Source organism: Carassius carassius, chromosome 24 (genome assembly GCF_963082965.1).
Source record: "Carassius carassius chromosome 24, fCarCar2.1, whole genome shotgun sequence".
NCBI classification, from domain to species: Eukaryota; Metazoa; Chordata; class Actinopteri; order Cypriniformes; family Cyprinidae; genus Carassius; species Carassius carassius.
The window spans coordinates 18267438-18281673 of NC_081778.1; the positions used below are offsets into that span (position 1 = coordinate 18267438).

The 14236-nt window shown below is 38.0% G+C and overlaps 1 protein-coding gene across 8 annotated transcripts in view; it reads right to left on the bottom strand.

Annotated features, from left to right (window-relative positions):
* Nucleotides 1-2476: 2476 nt before the first annotated feature.
* Nucleotides 2477-14236, bottom strand: part of LOC132103036 (rho guanine nucleotide exchange factor 1-like) — a 49339-nt gene continuing 37579 nt past the window's right edge. For 6 of the 8 annotated variants that reach the window (XR_009423323.1, XR_009423327.1, XR_009423325.1 and 3 more), the window contains 16 exons: nucleotides 13321-13511; nucleotides 13059-13205; nucleotides 12339-12421; nucleotides 12082-12207; nucleotides 11449-11563; nucleotides 10940-11040; nucleotides 9358-9432; nucleotides 9186-9261; nucleotides 8898-9065; nucleotides 8733-8820; nucleotides 8477-8593; nucleotides 8295-8353; nucleotides 7596-7739; nucleotides 7392-7502; nucleotides 5237-5664; nucleotides 2477-5103 (listed from right to left, as the gene is read on the bottom strand). Coding sequence is in view for 1 of the 8 variants with exons in the window: in XM_059507836.1 (XP_059363819.1) it covers nucleotides 5263-5337; nucleotides 5492-5664; nucleotides 7392-7502; nucleotides 7596-7739; nucleotides 8295-8353; nucleotides 8477-8593; nucleotides 8733-8820; nucleotides 8898-9065; nucleotides 9186-9261; nucleotides 9358-9432; nucleotides 10940-11040; nucleotides 11449-11563; nucleotides 12082-12207; nucleotides 12339-12421; nucleotides 13059-13205; nucleotides 13321-13511 (1849 nt within the window). In the remaining 7 variants the exon portion in view is untranslated. Of the gene's footprint in view, nucleotides 5104-5236; nucleotides 5665-7391; nucleotides 7503-7595; nucleotides 7740-8294; nucleotides 8354-8476; nucleotides 8594-8732; nucleotides 8821-8897; nucleotides 9066-9185; nucleotides 9262-9357; nucleotides 9433-10939; nucleotides 11041-11448; nucleotides 11564-12081; nucleotides 12208-12338; nucleotides 12422-13058; nucleotides 13206-13320; nucleotides 13512-14236 lie in introns of those variants that run through there. The other 2 variants (XR_009423324.1, XM_059507836.1) reach the window with 2 other exon arrangements.

The window sequence follows — 14236 nt, forward strand, 5'->3', positions numbered from 1 at the left end:
TCCTGGTTTAGACCCCGTTGAAGTATGTGAAGGTCACTTTGGTGAATACTATTACAATTTAATAAGAAAATGTACTGGGGATAGACATACCTAGATATTCTCTTTCTCTCTTTCTCTCTTTCTTTGTTCCTCTCCAGTTCATTCAGCCTCTTTGCCCGGAGGAATAAAGTTGAACATCTATCGTCATCACAGAATCACTTTATTTATTTGTTTGTTTAATGTTGTGTGTGGTGCAGTTTTCTTTTTTATATGCTGTATGGAATACATCCAGTATGTTGAATCAACATTAAATCAACACTGCACAATCGGTGTGTCTGACCTACAGAGGAGCATGGTGCCAGGGATCAATACACTTATCAGCAGCAACACCGCTTCTGCTGTAATAATGCTGTTCTTCACACTCTCTCTGAGGTTAAGGTTTTCTGCAAAGGTTCTAATTAAAGAGAATGTCTTAACTCCTGAAGACTTTTCAGAAAAGACAAGTAGATCAAACTGACCATAGGCCATTGTCTTAAAAAATAAAAAGATCTGATAAAAATGAAACAAACAGACAAAAATAGACGTCAAAAGAACTGACACTTTCACTTCCTCTGACAATAAAACTTGCATGTGTGTGTGTGTATGTAAGGAGAGTTAAGTAACACACATTTAGCATGAATGAGTTGAATTTGGTTTTGTCACTGAATGTATTATTTGTGTTCGCCTAATTCAGCCAATTGAAAGATTTATGGGGATTATTGCACAATGCAGCCTCTTAAGAGCGCTTGAGTGCTTGCATTATGTTTGTGACTTTCATATTTAGGTCGTAAATAATAAATAGTTAGAAAGTGGGCCTAAATCAGATTATGTATAACATTAAAATGCATTATTATAAGTTATATAAACAGTATTTATTATAGACTGCTGTTCAAAAGTTTGAGGCCAGTAAGATTTTATTTATTTATTTGAAAGATAATACTTTTATTTTTATTACAAAAGAAATTCTATGTAAAAAAAAATGCTGCTATTTTGAACTTTCTTTTAATCAAAGAATCCCGGGGGGGAAAAGTTTCCACAAAAATACAAAAAAAAAACTAAATATACTAAAAGCAGCAAACAGCATGTGACTCCTTTTTCTTATTTTAAGTTGTCCATCATCTCTTTGGGCAGATTTATTAAACTGGGCATTGTGGTACCATTGGTGTTTTGAATATTCATGATCCAGGTGAAATGGAGTTTCTTATTCCAGTGGTAGAAGCAACGGATGGTGGCTTCATGGGGGAGAGCCAGGCGCTCAAGTGGCTTATCCGTCTCCAGATTCAGCCTTTCTAAATCAGCGTTGGCAACAGCTTATGCAAAGGACAATAAACCAAAAGCCATATAATAATATGCTATAAATTTGGATGTCAAAACAGCAGAACAAGTGTTTGAGTGCAAAACAGTTTATGACCATAGCTGGGGGTTTCTTTAAAATTTGCTATATGTGATTAAAACCCTCTTATAAGCAGCTTAAAATATGGCTTTAATTTCCCCCCAACAGGCATTAACTTCAGTCCACATGATATCAGCATGTTTAAATCTATTAGCTAAACCATACACTTCCCACCCACAGAATGCTGCATTGACAAGAGGGGTAAAAACTGGTAAAAAATCTAGACACTGGTAGCAATAAGATGCAAACTGAAACAGCTGCTATAAAGAAATCAGCGTCACTGAATGATGGAAAATTGTGTACTCTGTTCTTTTGTAGGGTGATAACCAGTTTATTACTGAATTTGAAATGGTATGCTTTCCAAAACTACATTTAAACTGATCTCTATATTTTTTTTGTGCTCAAAGAGATCTCAGATAATATTTTTTTAAGATTTTGATAATAATGAAAGTTGAACAAATATAAACATTTTACATTAAAACCAACATCACATACTCAATATATGCTATTCCTTACCGGCTCATAAACACAAGAAAATTATTAGTTTGACTAGCATTTTCTCTAATAAACCTGCTCATCAGTAAATGTGCCTTTAAGTGAATGTCTTCCAGTATCATCTCACCCATTCTTCTATTTCAGTTTGTGGTGAACACACACAAATACAGGGACTGGACAAAATAATGTGAACTCCTGGAAAATATGCAATATTTCATTATTAATATGCTTAACCAGCATTTGCCTTTAAAGTAGCTTATTACCTTCTTAGAAAAGATTTGTACAACTTTTGAATAGTCTCTAGTAATCTGCCAGTTCTCAAATGTCATCCTTCTCTCCAAAACTGCCTACAGTGTATTAATAATATTCATGTCAGGTGATTTGTTTGGCCGTCCAGGTTGTATGACATTATTATTGTATGTTATTATTCACTGTAACATACAAATGATATTATCCCCATATAAACAATGTTTGACCAACCTCTGTACATTCTTCTCTATTTTGGATTATGGGGCAAAACGTAAATGTCAACCGAACGCTGCTGAAAATAAGGACAATAAAAGCTCAAAGCATTTCTGATAATTTATTTAAAAAAGAAAAAAAAAAGAAGTACCTACATTTATATGTATCTTACATATAAAATCAAAGCCCAAATACACAGAATAGTCCTTGCATAATCATTTAAATAGACAGACAGTAATGGAATGCCTGCAATGAGTGGACTCCTGTACACAGAATTACATAAAAGACAGTCACGGATTGCAGGCTTTAAAAGCTCTAACAAAGAGCACTCAGTACTAAGCACTCAGCCATTTTTAAGAACAACAAACGAGTGGAACTGCTATAATTTGGCGGGTATGGAGCAAAATATCAGATTAATATTAAACACTGAACATCACTAGTGAGGAGAGGGCAAGGACACCCATGCCTGTCAGAGATGAAAACAAACCCAATCTGCACAAGGCACCCTATAAATAGATTTAAACATACAGATATATCACTACACGTATATGTGACAGATACACATGAAAATATTAAGGAATGAGAGAGAATGACACCACACCCAAACCCCCATCTTTATCAGTTATCAAGGGTTCAAGGCTGTTTGAAACTTTCTAATCGAATTTAAACTGAGGTCAGTTTCACATCAAAAAGAAAACTCTTGCAATAAAAGTGAAATTCAATGAAGCCTTTTTTATAGTTAAGGGTGCACTCTTAACTCTCTCAGTCCTTCTTTTATAAAAGGCAATGCATAGTATGCTAATTACATAATTTTCAAAGGCAATGTATAAACCCCCCATTCAAGCAATTTTGAATAAAAGAAGTTGTGCAAAAGGAATGTGGGAAAGTGAAGTAGGTAGAACAGATCTTGCACCATAATAGTTTCATTACCAAAATTTGTACATTTTCGCTTGCTACTTCTAAAAGAAAAAAATAATGAAAAGAACAAAAGGTCTCACATGTTCTAGGATCAACACTGCTGACCAGAATGCAAGACCTCTGACAAACTGTTCTGATAAACCATTCTGTAAAGCGGGAAAAGGTAACAAGGCCTTACTGAAATCACAAAGATCAGCACAATTACAATGAATATAAATCACAATATGTAACAAATAAGGTAAAATAAATTGCATAATTTGAAAGTAGGTTGAGGGTAAAAAAAAGACCTGTTGCAGTAGCATCATGAATACATGAAAATAACTACAGTACTGGTGAAAACCCTACATTTGTGTTCCTGTCTTCAAACTCTGAGATATAATATTTTCATCAACCATCCACATCTGCCTGATTCTCTGTGCTCTGGTTTCCTAATAAGACAGGGAGAGCAGAAGAGAAAAGTCTGGTCCCTTAAGCTGGAAATCATGGACTGTCAATGAGAATCAGGATACTTCTCCATTCCAATATACAGCTGACCTCCCCGCGCAAGGCAAAAGTGTTTACATAGCTAAACTTTGTTCCACTATCATTTCTTTGGTCCTGCTTTGAAAGAAAATTACTCCCTAAAATAAAATAAACCGAGAGACCTCGTTACAAGCAATTACAGAAAAAAATTATATTTTTGCAACTGTAGAGTAATTGTACTTTAGAACATAAAGACAGAAAAAACTAAATTATCAGAAATGACTGATACCTTTTACAGACAGACACAGAATTTGCATAGCTCACACAAATAGGCAATGTGTGATGATTATCATAAGATCGGAGTTGACCTACCAAAGTGCAACCTGCAACAGCTGCATTCGAGAACGCTGTACATTGAGCATGCTTCCCATTATAACAGCACAGACGCTGGTCATTCAAAATTCTCCGTTATCTGTGCATATTTCCTCAACCACGATATCTAACCCTGACGAGATCTCTCGACATCAATGCTTGCCTTGTTTTCACTTCAGAGGGGTTAGGCATAAGCAAGCCCACCTTCTTCAAACCTTCTCATTACTTCCTTTGCTCATCCATCAGTTGATCCATCTAATTAGCAATTTCTTTTCTTATACACAGAGCAACAACAGAACTTCTGGTAAGAAGAGGGTAAAAAACAAAACAAAAACTAAAAGGTCTATACTTATACTCTTCATTTTACAACAATTTGGCCAATGCATGCAACAACAGTTCTACATCTATCCTTTTGAATATCTGTTATTTTTGAAAATGCATGTATTATATAGTATGGTATCAATTAATAGGATGAACATCTTAAAATTACCTTATTGAAAACCTAACTGAACTACAGTTTGAGAAGCAGGCTTCATATGCATCAGACTGCATTCCCAAAGATGCAACTACACTTTACTATGAATATAGATAGTCTTTTGGTAATAATTACTTTTGACATGCTTATCTTTGCGTGTGTGTCCATTTGGCATGTTTCTGTACTGTATGTTACATTGCTTCCACATGTACACCTAGCATTTAGCTCTGATATCTCGCTAAAGGATGCACATTGCTTTGGCATATTTTGGCAAGACTGTCTTTCACACCTCTCAACAGAAACACAAACACACTCGTTCAAGGTCAAGGATCACTATAATTTCACAACACCCACTTCATTTCATTTCATTTCTCGGTGGCATGGAAAGTGCGGGAGGCCTGCTGACAATCTTCTGAAAGGACAGCTGATAAGATAGAAGAGATAGAGCAGGGAAAGTCAGGCAGAATTAGTCAACCAGCAAAGTCTTGAGTCCAGCACATACAGTGATCTGAGGACAAAGAAGACAGATGATAGAAACGGAATTGCTATACTTTCAAAACTAGAGAGTGAATGGTGCTATATAAAACTAAAGACAATACACATAAAAAAAATATGGTTTTGTGTTTAGTATGTGGTATTACCTTGTAACAGCAGGTTGTCAAGTTTCTCAGTTGTAATGGCCCCCCTGAAGTGAATATTTAGCAAGAGCTTCTTGTAACTTATAATGTTCCTCCTCAACAGCCTGGGAACAAACACAACATCAGAGATATGCATTAGGTACATGTCTATTAACTCTCATCAGAGTATTAGTAGACTGTTTGCTTAATATCTCTCCTCTTCAAGATCTGAAGAACTGACTCTATTCTCTTTCACAAATGCATTTGTGTTCTCCTTGCCTGCAATCTCTTCAGTTGCTCCTGAAGAGTCTGCAGTCTCATCTGCACCTCCTCCATGCGTTCCTCAGAAAGCACTAGAGGAGCACTTATCCCTCTCTCCTCTTCTCCTTTATTCCCTCCATCTCCCCCACTCTCTTCTCCTTCAGTTCTTTCTTCTGTGCTGGATTCCTCCACTGAGAAGGGAAAAAAGGCATTGCAGATTTTGATATCAATCAATAATTTATGACCATTTTCCACATTTCTAAATGGTTTGGTGAGGAGGGAGCACAGCTGTACAGTCGTGGCCAAAAGTTTTGAGAATTACATAAATATTGGAAATTGGAAAAGTTGCTGCTTAAGTTTTTATAATAGCAATTTGCATATACTCCAGAATGTTATGAAGAGTGATCAGATGAATTGCATAGTCCTTCTTTGCCATGAAAATTAACTTAATCCCAAAAAAACCTTTCCACTGCATTTCATTGCTGTCATTAAAGGACCTGCTGAGATCATTTCAGTAATCGTCTTGTTAACTCAGGTGAGAATGTTGACGAGCACAAGGCTGGAGATCATTATGTCAGGCTGATTGGGTTAGAATGGCAGACTTGACATGTTAAAAGGAGGGTGATGCTTGAAATCATTGTTCTTCCATTGTTAACCATGGTGACCTGCAAAGAAACGCATGCAGCCATCATTGCGTTGCATAAAAATGGCTTCACAGGCAAGGATATTGTGGCTACTAAGATTGCACCTAAATCAACAATTTATAGGATCATCAAGAACTTCAAGGAAAGAGGTTCAATTCTTGTACAGAAGGCTTCAGGGCGTCCAAGAAAGTCCAGCAAGCGCCAGGATCGTCTCCTAAAGAGGATTCAGCTGCGGGATCGGAGTGCCACCAGTGCAGAGCTTGCTTAGGAATGGCAGCAGGCAGGTGTGAACGCATCTGCACGCACAGTGAGGAGAAGACTTTTGGAAGATGGCCTGGTGTCAAGAAGGGCCGCAAAGAAGCCACTTCTCTCCAAAAAAAACATCAGGGACCGATTGATCTTCTGCAGAAAGTATAGTGAATGGACTGCTGAGGACTGGGGCAAAGTCATATTCTCCGATGAAGCCCCTTTCCGATTGTTTGGGGCATCTGGAAAAAGGCTTGTCCGGAGAAGAAAAGGTGAGCGCTACCATCAGTCCTGTGTCATGCCAACAGTAAAGCATCCTGACACCATTCATGTGTGGGGTTGCTTCTCATCCAAGGGAGTGGGCTCACTCACAATTCTGCCCGAAAACACAGCCATGAATAAAGAATGGTACCAAAACACCCTCCAACAGCAACTTCTTCCAACAATCCAACAACAGTTTGGTGAAGAACAATGCATTTTCCAGCACGATGGAGCAACGTGACATAAGGCAAAAGTGATAACTAAGTGGCTCGGGGTCCAGAATATTGAAATTTTGGGTCCATGACCTGGAAACTCCCCAGATCTTAATCCCATTGAGAACTTGTGGTCAATCCTCAAGAGGCGGGTGGACAAACAAAAACCCACTAATTCTGACAAACTCCAAGAAGTGATTATGAAAGAATGGGTTGCTATCAGTCAGGATTTGGCCCAGAAGTTGATTGAGAGCATGCCCAGTCGAATTGCAGAGGTCCTGAAAAAGAAGGGCCAACACTGCAAATACTGACTCTTTGCATAAATGTCATGTAATTGTCGATAAAAGCCTTTGAAACGTATTAAGTGCTTGTAATTCTATTTCAGTACATCACAGAAACAACTGAAACAAAGATCTAAAAGCAGTTTAGCAGCAAACTTTTCGAAAACTAATATTTATGTAATTATCAAAACTTTTGGCCACGACTGTACTTTATGATTAAATATGAGGTTGAACTTCTTCAGCTTAAAACCTGAAACAATATTGTGTGCATTACCTGAAGACTGACCTCCATCTGCCTCCTGGCTTTCAGGTGCATTTTCCACAAGAGTCTGAGAGTCATCTGACAGGCTAATACTGCCGACCAATAGCCTCTTCAAATACTTGACTGCGAGAGGTAAACAAGCAAAAAAAGATTAATTACAGCATGAAATTGTATGTATTAACTGTTAGACCTGCATAAAATGACACATATTATGACCTTCATCCAAAGCACCAACAGCAGACTTCTCTGGAGGGATGTGGCTATGGCTGAGCAGGTCAAAGCCATTGGCCACTAGGTAGTCTATGAGTGAAGTATCATTTTCTCTACTCTTCTCATCAGTAAGTGTGTCTTTAAATCGCTCTATGGTGAAATAAAGTAACACAGCCACATTAAAATACCATGGTAAAATTACTTGGATTGACTTAACGGGATAGTTCACCCAAAAATGAAAATTACCCCATGATTTACTCACCCTCAAGCCATCCTAGGTGTATATGACATTCTTCATATACAAAACGAGGATTTGTTAAATAAAATATCTGAGGATTTCGATATAAGCCAAGAGGACACTGGTTTTCTTTTGCTGTAAACAAAACTTGTTTCTCACGAGACTGGTGAAGGTGTGTATTCGTGCCATGCCAGGCTCACGTGGAAATACAACTGTAACCGTACTGACAGTCCTTATAACCATTCGGCCTGATAGTAAAAAAGTGGCTACATTTAAGAGTGAGTTAAGACCGTTTCGTGGGGGATGCCAGGTGTTAAAAAAAAAAAAAATTTAATCGTATGCCAACCCACCGAACAAATATTCAAATAATCTAATATTCTGATCCAGCCCTAGTAAATCATGGGGTAATTTTCATTTTTGGGTGAAATAACCCTTTAATATCTATTTCCAAGAGCCAAAAGTCTCACCACTGCGACTTTTCAACAGGTCTCCTCCATTTTCAGTGGGGCTAAGAGGGGGATGCAAACTGGAGAAAAGAAATGAAAATAACTTGAAAGATTGACGTCAGCTTTGAACTTGCTTGTTCAACAGCACCTTTAAAAGGACACTAAATGATTCTTAAGGGGATATTTGCCAAAAACACACTCACGGGCTGTATAAAGGTCCAAGGATGCTGTTAGGTATGCTGGTGCTTTGTTTTCTAGTTATCTTATTTCCGTCCCTCTTCTTCAACTCGTCAATCGTAGTCTTAATCACCTCTATCCAACTGGAACAAAACAGACTGTTAGTGTCATATCAAATTACACGTTTTGGTTTTCAATTTTGAAGAGGGATTTCATATCATCTGCCTGCCAGTCTCTCCTGTAAGTGTTAAATATAAATGGCTTTATATGGTTCACACTCACTTTTTCCTCTCCACGATGGACTGAGCCACTAGTTCATAAATCTGTGCTCCACTTTCCCAAGTGAAGATAACGTAGAGGGCCTTCGGGTCTGATGGAAAAAAGGAAGTAACTGTATATCAAATTCACATTATTCAGAATAAAACATGCTAATTCTTATTCACTCACCAGTGGCCACATCTCTGAGAAAAACAGATTCTAGTTTGATGATTGGACTCAGCATCTGTTTGCCTTCCTGAATGGCTATGTTGCTTTTGCTCTGACACTTCAAAACCATCTTATCATCCTGCTTCTGAAGCAAGACTAACAGGTCTGACAGCAAAACACAGTGGACATCTGCAAACACACCCACACAAAAACAGGTTGAGTTGAGAGGCAGCATTCTTGATTATAGAAGCAATGAAAGGCAATAAAATTTGAGAATTATCATTCAGGGGAGTGTGTCGAGGGGCTTACCGATCGTCTTCTCCTTGGTCACCCTCCATGTCAGAGGTCCTTCAAACAGCATTGTTCTGGTGGTCAGATCAATGTTCTGATGAACAGAGAGAAGAGAGGATCATATCAGTGCCAGAGTGTCTGCATTAGTAACATTAGTACCTCACACATGAGACATCAAGATATTTCTCACCTTGTACTCAATGTAGAGGTCATTGCTCGGTTTCAGTCCTGAGGTGTCCAGCCGGCGCTGGTAGTCTTTCAAAATCTGAAGATTGAAGTTGAAGATGGTTGTTGGGAAAACGCATATTAGAAATTCTGAGTTTAAACGCATATAGGATGGGTGGTATGACCAAAGACTTTCATCACAGTATGAACAATTTTAAACAGTATCATACAAATTAAATACAGGTGCTGATCATATAATTAGAATATCATCAAAAAGTTGATTTCACTAATTCCATTCAAAAAGTGAAACTTGTATATTATATTCATTCATTACACACAGACTGATATATTTCAAACGTTTATTTATTTTTATTTTGATGATTATAACTGACAACCAAGGAAAATCCCAAATTCAGTATCTCAGAAAATTAGAATATAACTTAAGACCATTACAAAGAAAGGATTTTTAGAAATCTTGGCCAACTAAAAAGTATAAAAATTAAAAGTATGAGCATGTACAGCACTCAATACTTAGTTGGGGCTCCTTTTGCCTGAATTACTGCAGCAATGCGGCATGGCATGGAGTCGTTCAGTCTGTGGCACTGCTCAGGTGTTATGAGAGCCCAGGTTGCTCTGATAGTGGCTTTCGGCTCTTCTGCATTCTTGGGTCTGGCATATCGCATCTTCCTCTTCACAATACTCCGTAGATTTTCTATGGGGTTAAGGTCAGGCGAGTTTTCTGGCCAATTAAGAACAGGGATACCATGGTCCTTAAACCAGGTACTGGAAGCTTTGGCACTTTGTGCAGGTGCCAAGTTCTGTTGGAAAATGAAATCTGCATCTCCATAAAGTTGGTCAGCAGCAGGAAGCATGAAGTGCTCTAAAACTTCCTGGTATACGACTGTGTTGACCTTGGACCTCAGAAAACACAGTGGACCAATACCAGCAGATGACTTGGCACCGCAAACCATCATTGACTGTGGAAACTTGTCACTGGACCTCAAGCAACATGGATTGTTTGCCTTTTCCTTCCCTTCGCCTCTCTATTAATGTGCTTGGACAGAGAGCTCTGTGAACAGCCAGCCTCTTTTGCAATGACCTTTTGTGTCTTGTCCTCCTTGTGCAAGGTGTCAGTGGTCGTCTTTTGGACAACTTTCAAGTCAGCAGTCTTCCCCATGATTGTGTAGCCTACAGAACTAGACTGAGAGACCATTTAAAGGCTTTGCAGGCTTTTTGAGTTAATTAGCTGATTAGAGTGTGGTACCAGGTTTCTTCAATATTGAAACTTTTCACAATATTCTCATTTCTGAGATACTGAATTTGGGATTTTCAATTTGTTCAATTTGTTGTCAGTTATAAACATCAAAATTAAAAGATATAAACATTTGAAATATATCAGTCTGTGTGTAATGAATGAATATAATATACAAGTTTCACTTTTTGAATGGAATAAGTGAAATAAATAAACTTTTTGATGATATTCTAATTATATGACCAGCACCTGTACATCACAACATGCTGGCATGTAGTAATGCCTGTATACTGCCAGACCACACATCCTTACAGTAAACCCTGTTTATATGAAGGAATTTCTACTGAACTCTCACCAGAAGGTTCTCCATGAGTTTAACTTCTTCATTGACATGGTTGAGGATCTTGCGGCAAGATTCTGCTGCTTGGTTAATCTTCTCTTTTTCTGTGTCATCATCTGAGAGAAATGGACATTGGTTATATACCCATTTTTTATTCCTGTGATGGCAAGGCAGATACATTTAGGATCGCTTGAGTTCAAAATAACAGCAAATCTTTTGTAACAATATAAAGGTCTTTAAAAGTCTTCAATTGTGACCAATTGAATCATACTAAATTATTATCAATAGCTTTGCAAAATAAAATAATTGACCCACTATTTTTGACTTACTATCCCCAATTTTCTTTATTTTTTTTTACTTTTAATTAAGAAAATTTCTGTTTTAAACTCATTTGTTTATTTGTAGTATTTTTATTTCATGTGTTATTTACTTTGGTTTTACGTCAATTTGCAATTGTTTAGCAAGTTTTTTGCACTTTTCACACAAATGGTATTATAGAAATAAGAAGTATTAGATTTGAAAACCTGTGTTCTTGGCTATGTTTTCTAACAGAAGAGGGTACTTGGTTAGTCTTTGCATCTCTATAGGAATGATATCCTTCAGCTGTAGCCTCCGACACTGTGGCTTACTCTCTGCCTCCTACAACACAAACACAGACATTTTGAAATGCCAAGCCTCCATTTATGTGACTGCCGAAAAGTTGCAATAACATGGAAAAGAGTGCCCCTATTATGGATTTTTGAAAATCACCTTTTATGCAATGTGTAACACAGCTCTGAGTGAATGAAAACATCCTGAAAAGTTGTAAATATAACAGTGCACCGTTCATAAAGTTATTGTATAACAACGTAAAACAAGTAAAACTGATGGGCTCAGTAATGGTGATGGGCATTCTGCATGCAGACCAATCACTACAGACTGTCATCAGACCAATCACCACAGTTTACTATCACGCAAAGGAGGGGTTTGGAAAAATTAATCGTTAAATGAATCATCTGGGAGTCGTTCCACAAAAAAGGGGAAAAAAAATGCATATTTGAAGACAATGAAAGTGTTTTTTGACCTTGCATGGATGTCAACCTGTTGTTGTGGACTCCCAAAATGAAAGTATGTGCCTTTCATTACCCATTATAGGGGCACGTTAAGAGTAAAGATACCAGAATAAAAGCATTAAAACGGGGATCCTTCTTCTGTCTGGTCTTTATCAGCTCCAGAGCCCACGTCTGGTAGCTACAGAAGCGTGCCGAGAGCTTCTGAAACCACTCTCCCTCTGATCCACTGAACTACAGAGATAAAGACATGTCTATTTGTTTAACAGCTGATATAAGTTAATGTAGTCAAGATGAATGCTGAATGACACTGTGTTGAAAAAGAACATGAAAATCAAGCCTTTAGCACAATCTAAGCTACTTACCCTGTTCAGAAGTGGCGTGCTTATGATTTTGACAATGTACTCATCCTCCTGCCGCTGTTTTTTCAGGTTTTCATAGAAAGTATCTAAAAAAAAAAATATGGATTTAAGCTATATCAAAACTGTTTTTGACAATTTAACTATTTTTTGTATACATATTTTGAAGTAGGGCTTCACGATATTGGGAAAAAATGACATTGCGATATTTTATTTTTCTGCGATATATATGGCGATATGAAATCTAATCTAATTTTTTCTTACAAACAAAAATGGGGTGAGCAGATTTACATTCTCATTTTAAATGATTTAAACATCGACACCATCGTGTCAATTGATTAATATGCGCGAGGGAGAGAGCAAGACAGCGCTCGTGTTGTTTGAAGCGCTCTCTCTCTCTCCCTCGGTCTCTCTCTCGCGCTCTCTCTCTCTCTCCCCCTCTGTCTTTCTCTCGTGCGCGCTCTCTCTCTCTCTCTCGCGCGCGCGTGCGCTCTCCGCAAATCACATTCGTCAAGGACCGGGGAGCAGCTGGCCCGTACAGTTAATGAATAATGGATCAACTACGACAGCCTACATCGCACATCCTGCGATGTGACTATCGTGGATTCGTACATCGCGATATCGATGCTTAAACGACACATCGTGCAGCCCTATTTTGAAGGGCCTTCATAATCATTAAAACCATGCAGATTTCAGTGTAGTAATATATTTGAAGTGGATACATACAGTGCATCTCTATGATCTCATCAAGGCTGGGGAAGATGGTGGCCAGCTCAGTTATGCTCATAATCTCATTCCTCTCCAGCGGACGAGAAAACACAGTCTGCAATACACTCAGCATACGGACATGAGCATGCTCTGTCGAAAACAGCTCTGAGAGACACACAGAGAAAAATGTGTTCATCATTACACCCTGCTACATAGTAGATTCAACAAAATAAGGCACTTGAACCTGTGGATATTTTTTCAGCATTCTTGATTGTATTACCATTGATGACTTCTTGTCTTTTGATTTCCTTTTTGCTCAGTTTTTTCAAGTCCTCAGGAGAAGCAAGGGCTCTCCAGTTGGGCGGGTCCTGCTCGAGCTCCAGGAGACGGGGCTCCATCTCTTCCTGCTGAGGGAAGGGGCCAAAAGCAGGACCAGTCACGAGGCCATCAGGCAACAACCCACCTTCCACACTAAGAGACAAATTAAGGGAAAAATTGAAAATGGATACATACATGTTAAGCAGTGTAAAAATAGTTAAAGGGTATGTTCATCCAAAAATAAAAATTAAGCCATAAATTACTCACCCTGAAGTCATCCTAAGTGTAGGAGTTATAAAAAAAAAAGTCTTTGATCTTTCAAGCAGTTTGTTGCAACTCAGCGGGTGTTGCACTGCATCGGTTCATGAGAAGTTTAATAAAAAGCTCCTCCATTAATAAAAAAAAAAATAATCTATGAGTTTTTATTAGAAAAATATCCATATTAAAAAAGTAATAGTCACTTTAATCTAGCTTGCGCTGACAGATATAAACGAAGCAGTTCTGGGGGAATGATGTATGAGGTCAGCGTTGTGTATGTGCCACTCAGAAGGGGCGCACACGGAAACGCAGTGGAGAGATCAAAACAAAGGATTTGTAAAGAAGAATGTCAGAGGATTTCAATATAAACAAAGAGGAGACTGGTTTTCCTTTGCTAAAGTAAGGAAACTTTGCTTCCTTTGCTCCTGTTAACAAACATTGGTTTTCACGAGACTCACCGCAGTGCAACACCAGCCTCATACGTCATGCTCCCGGAACTGCTTCCATTTACAACAGTAAACGCAAGCTAGATTAAAGTGTTTATTATGTTTTGTATATGGATATTTTTTGTACAAAAACGCATTGATTCGCTACATTTTTTAATGGATGTGCTTTTTATT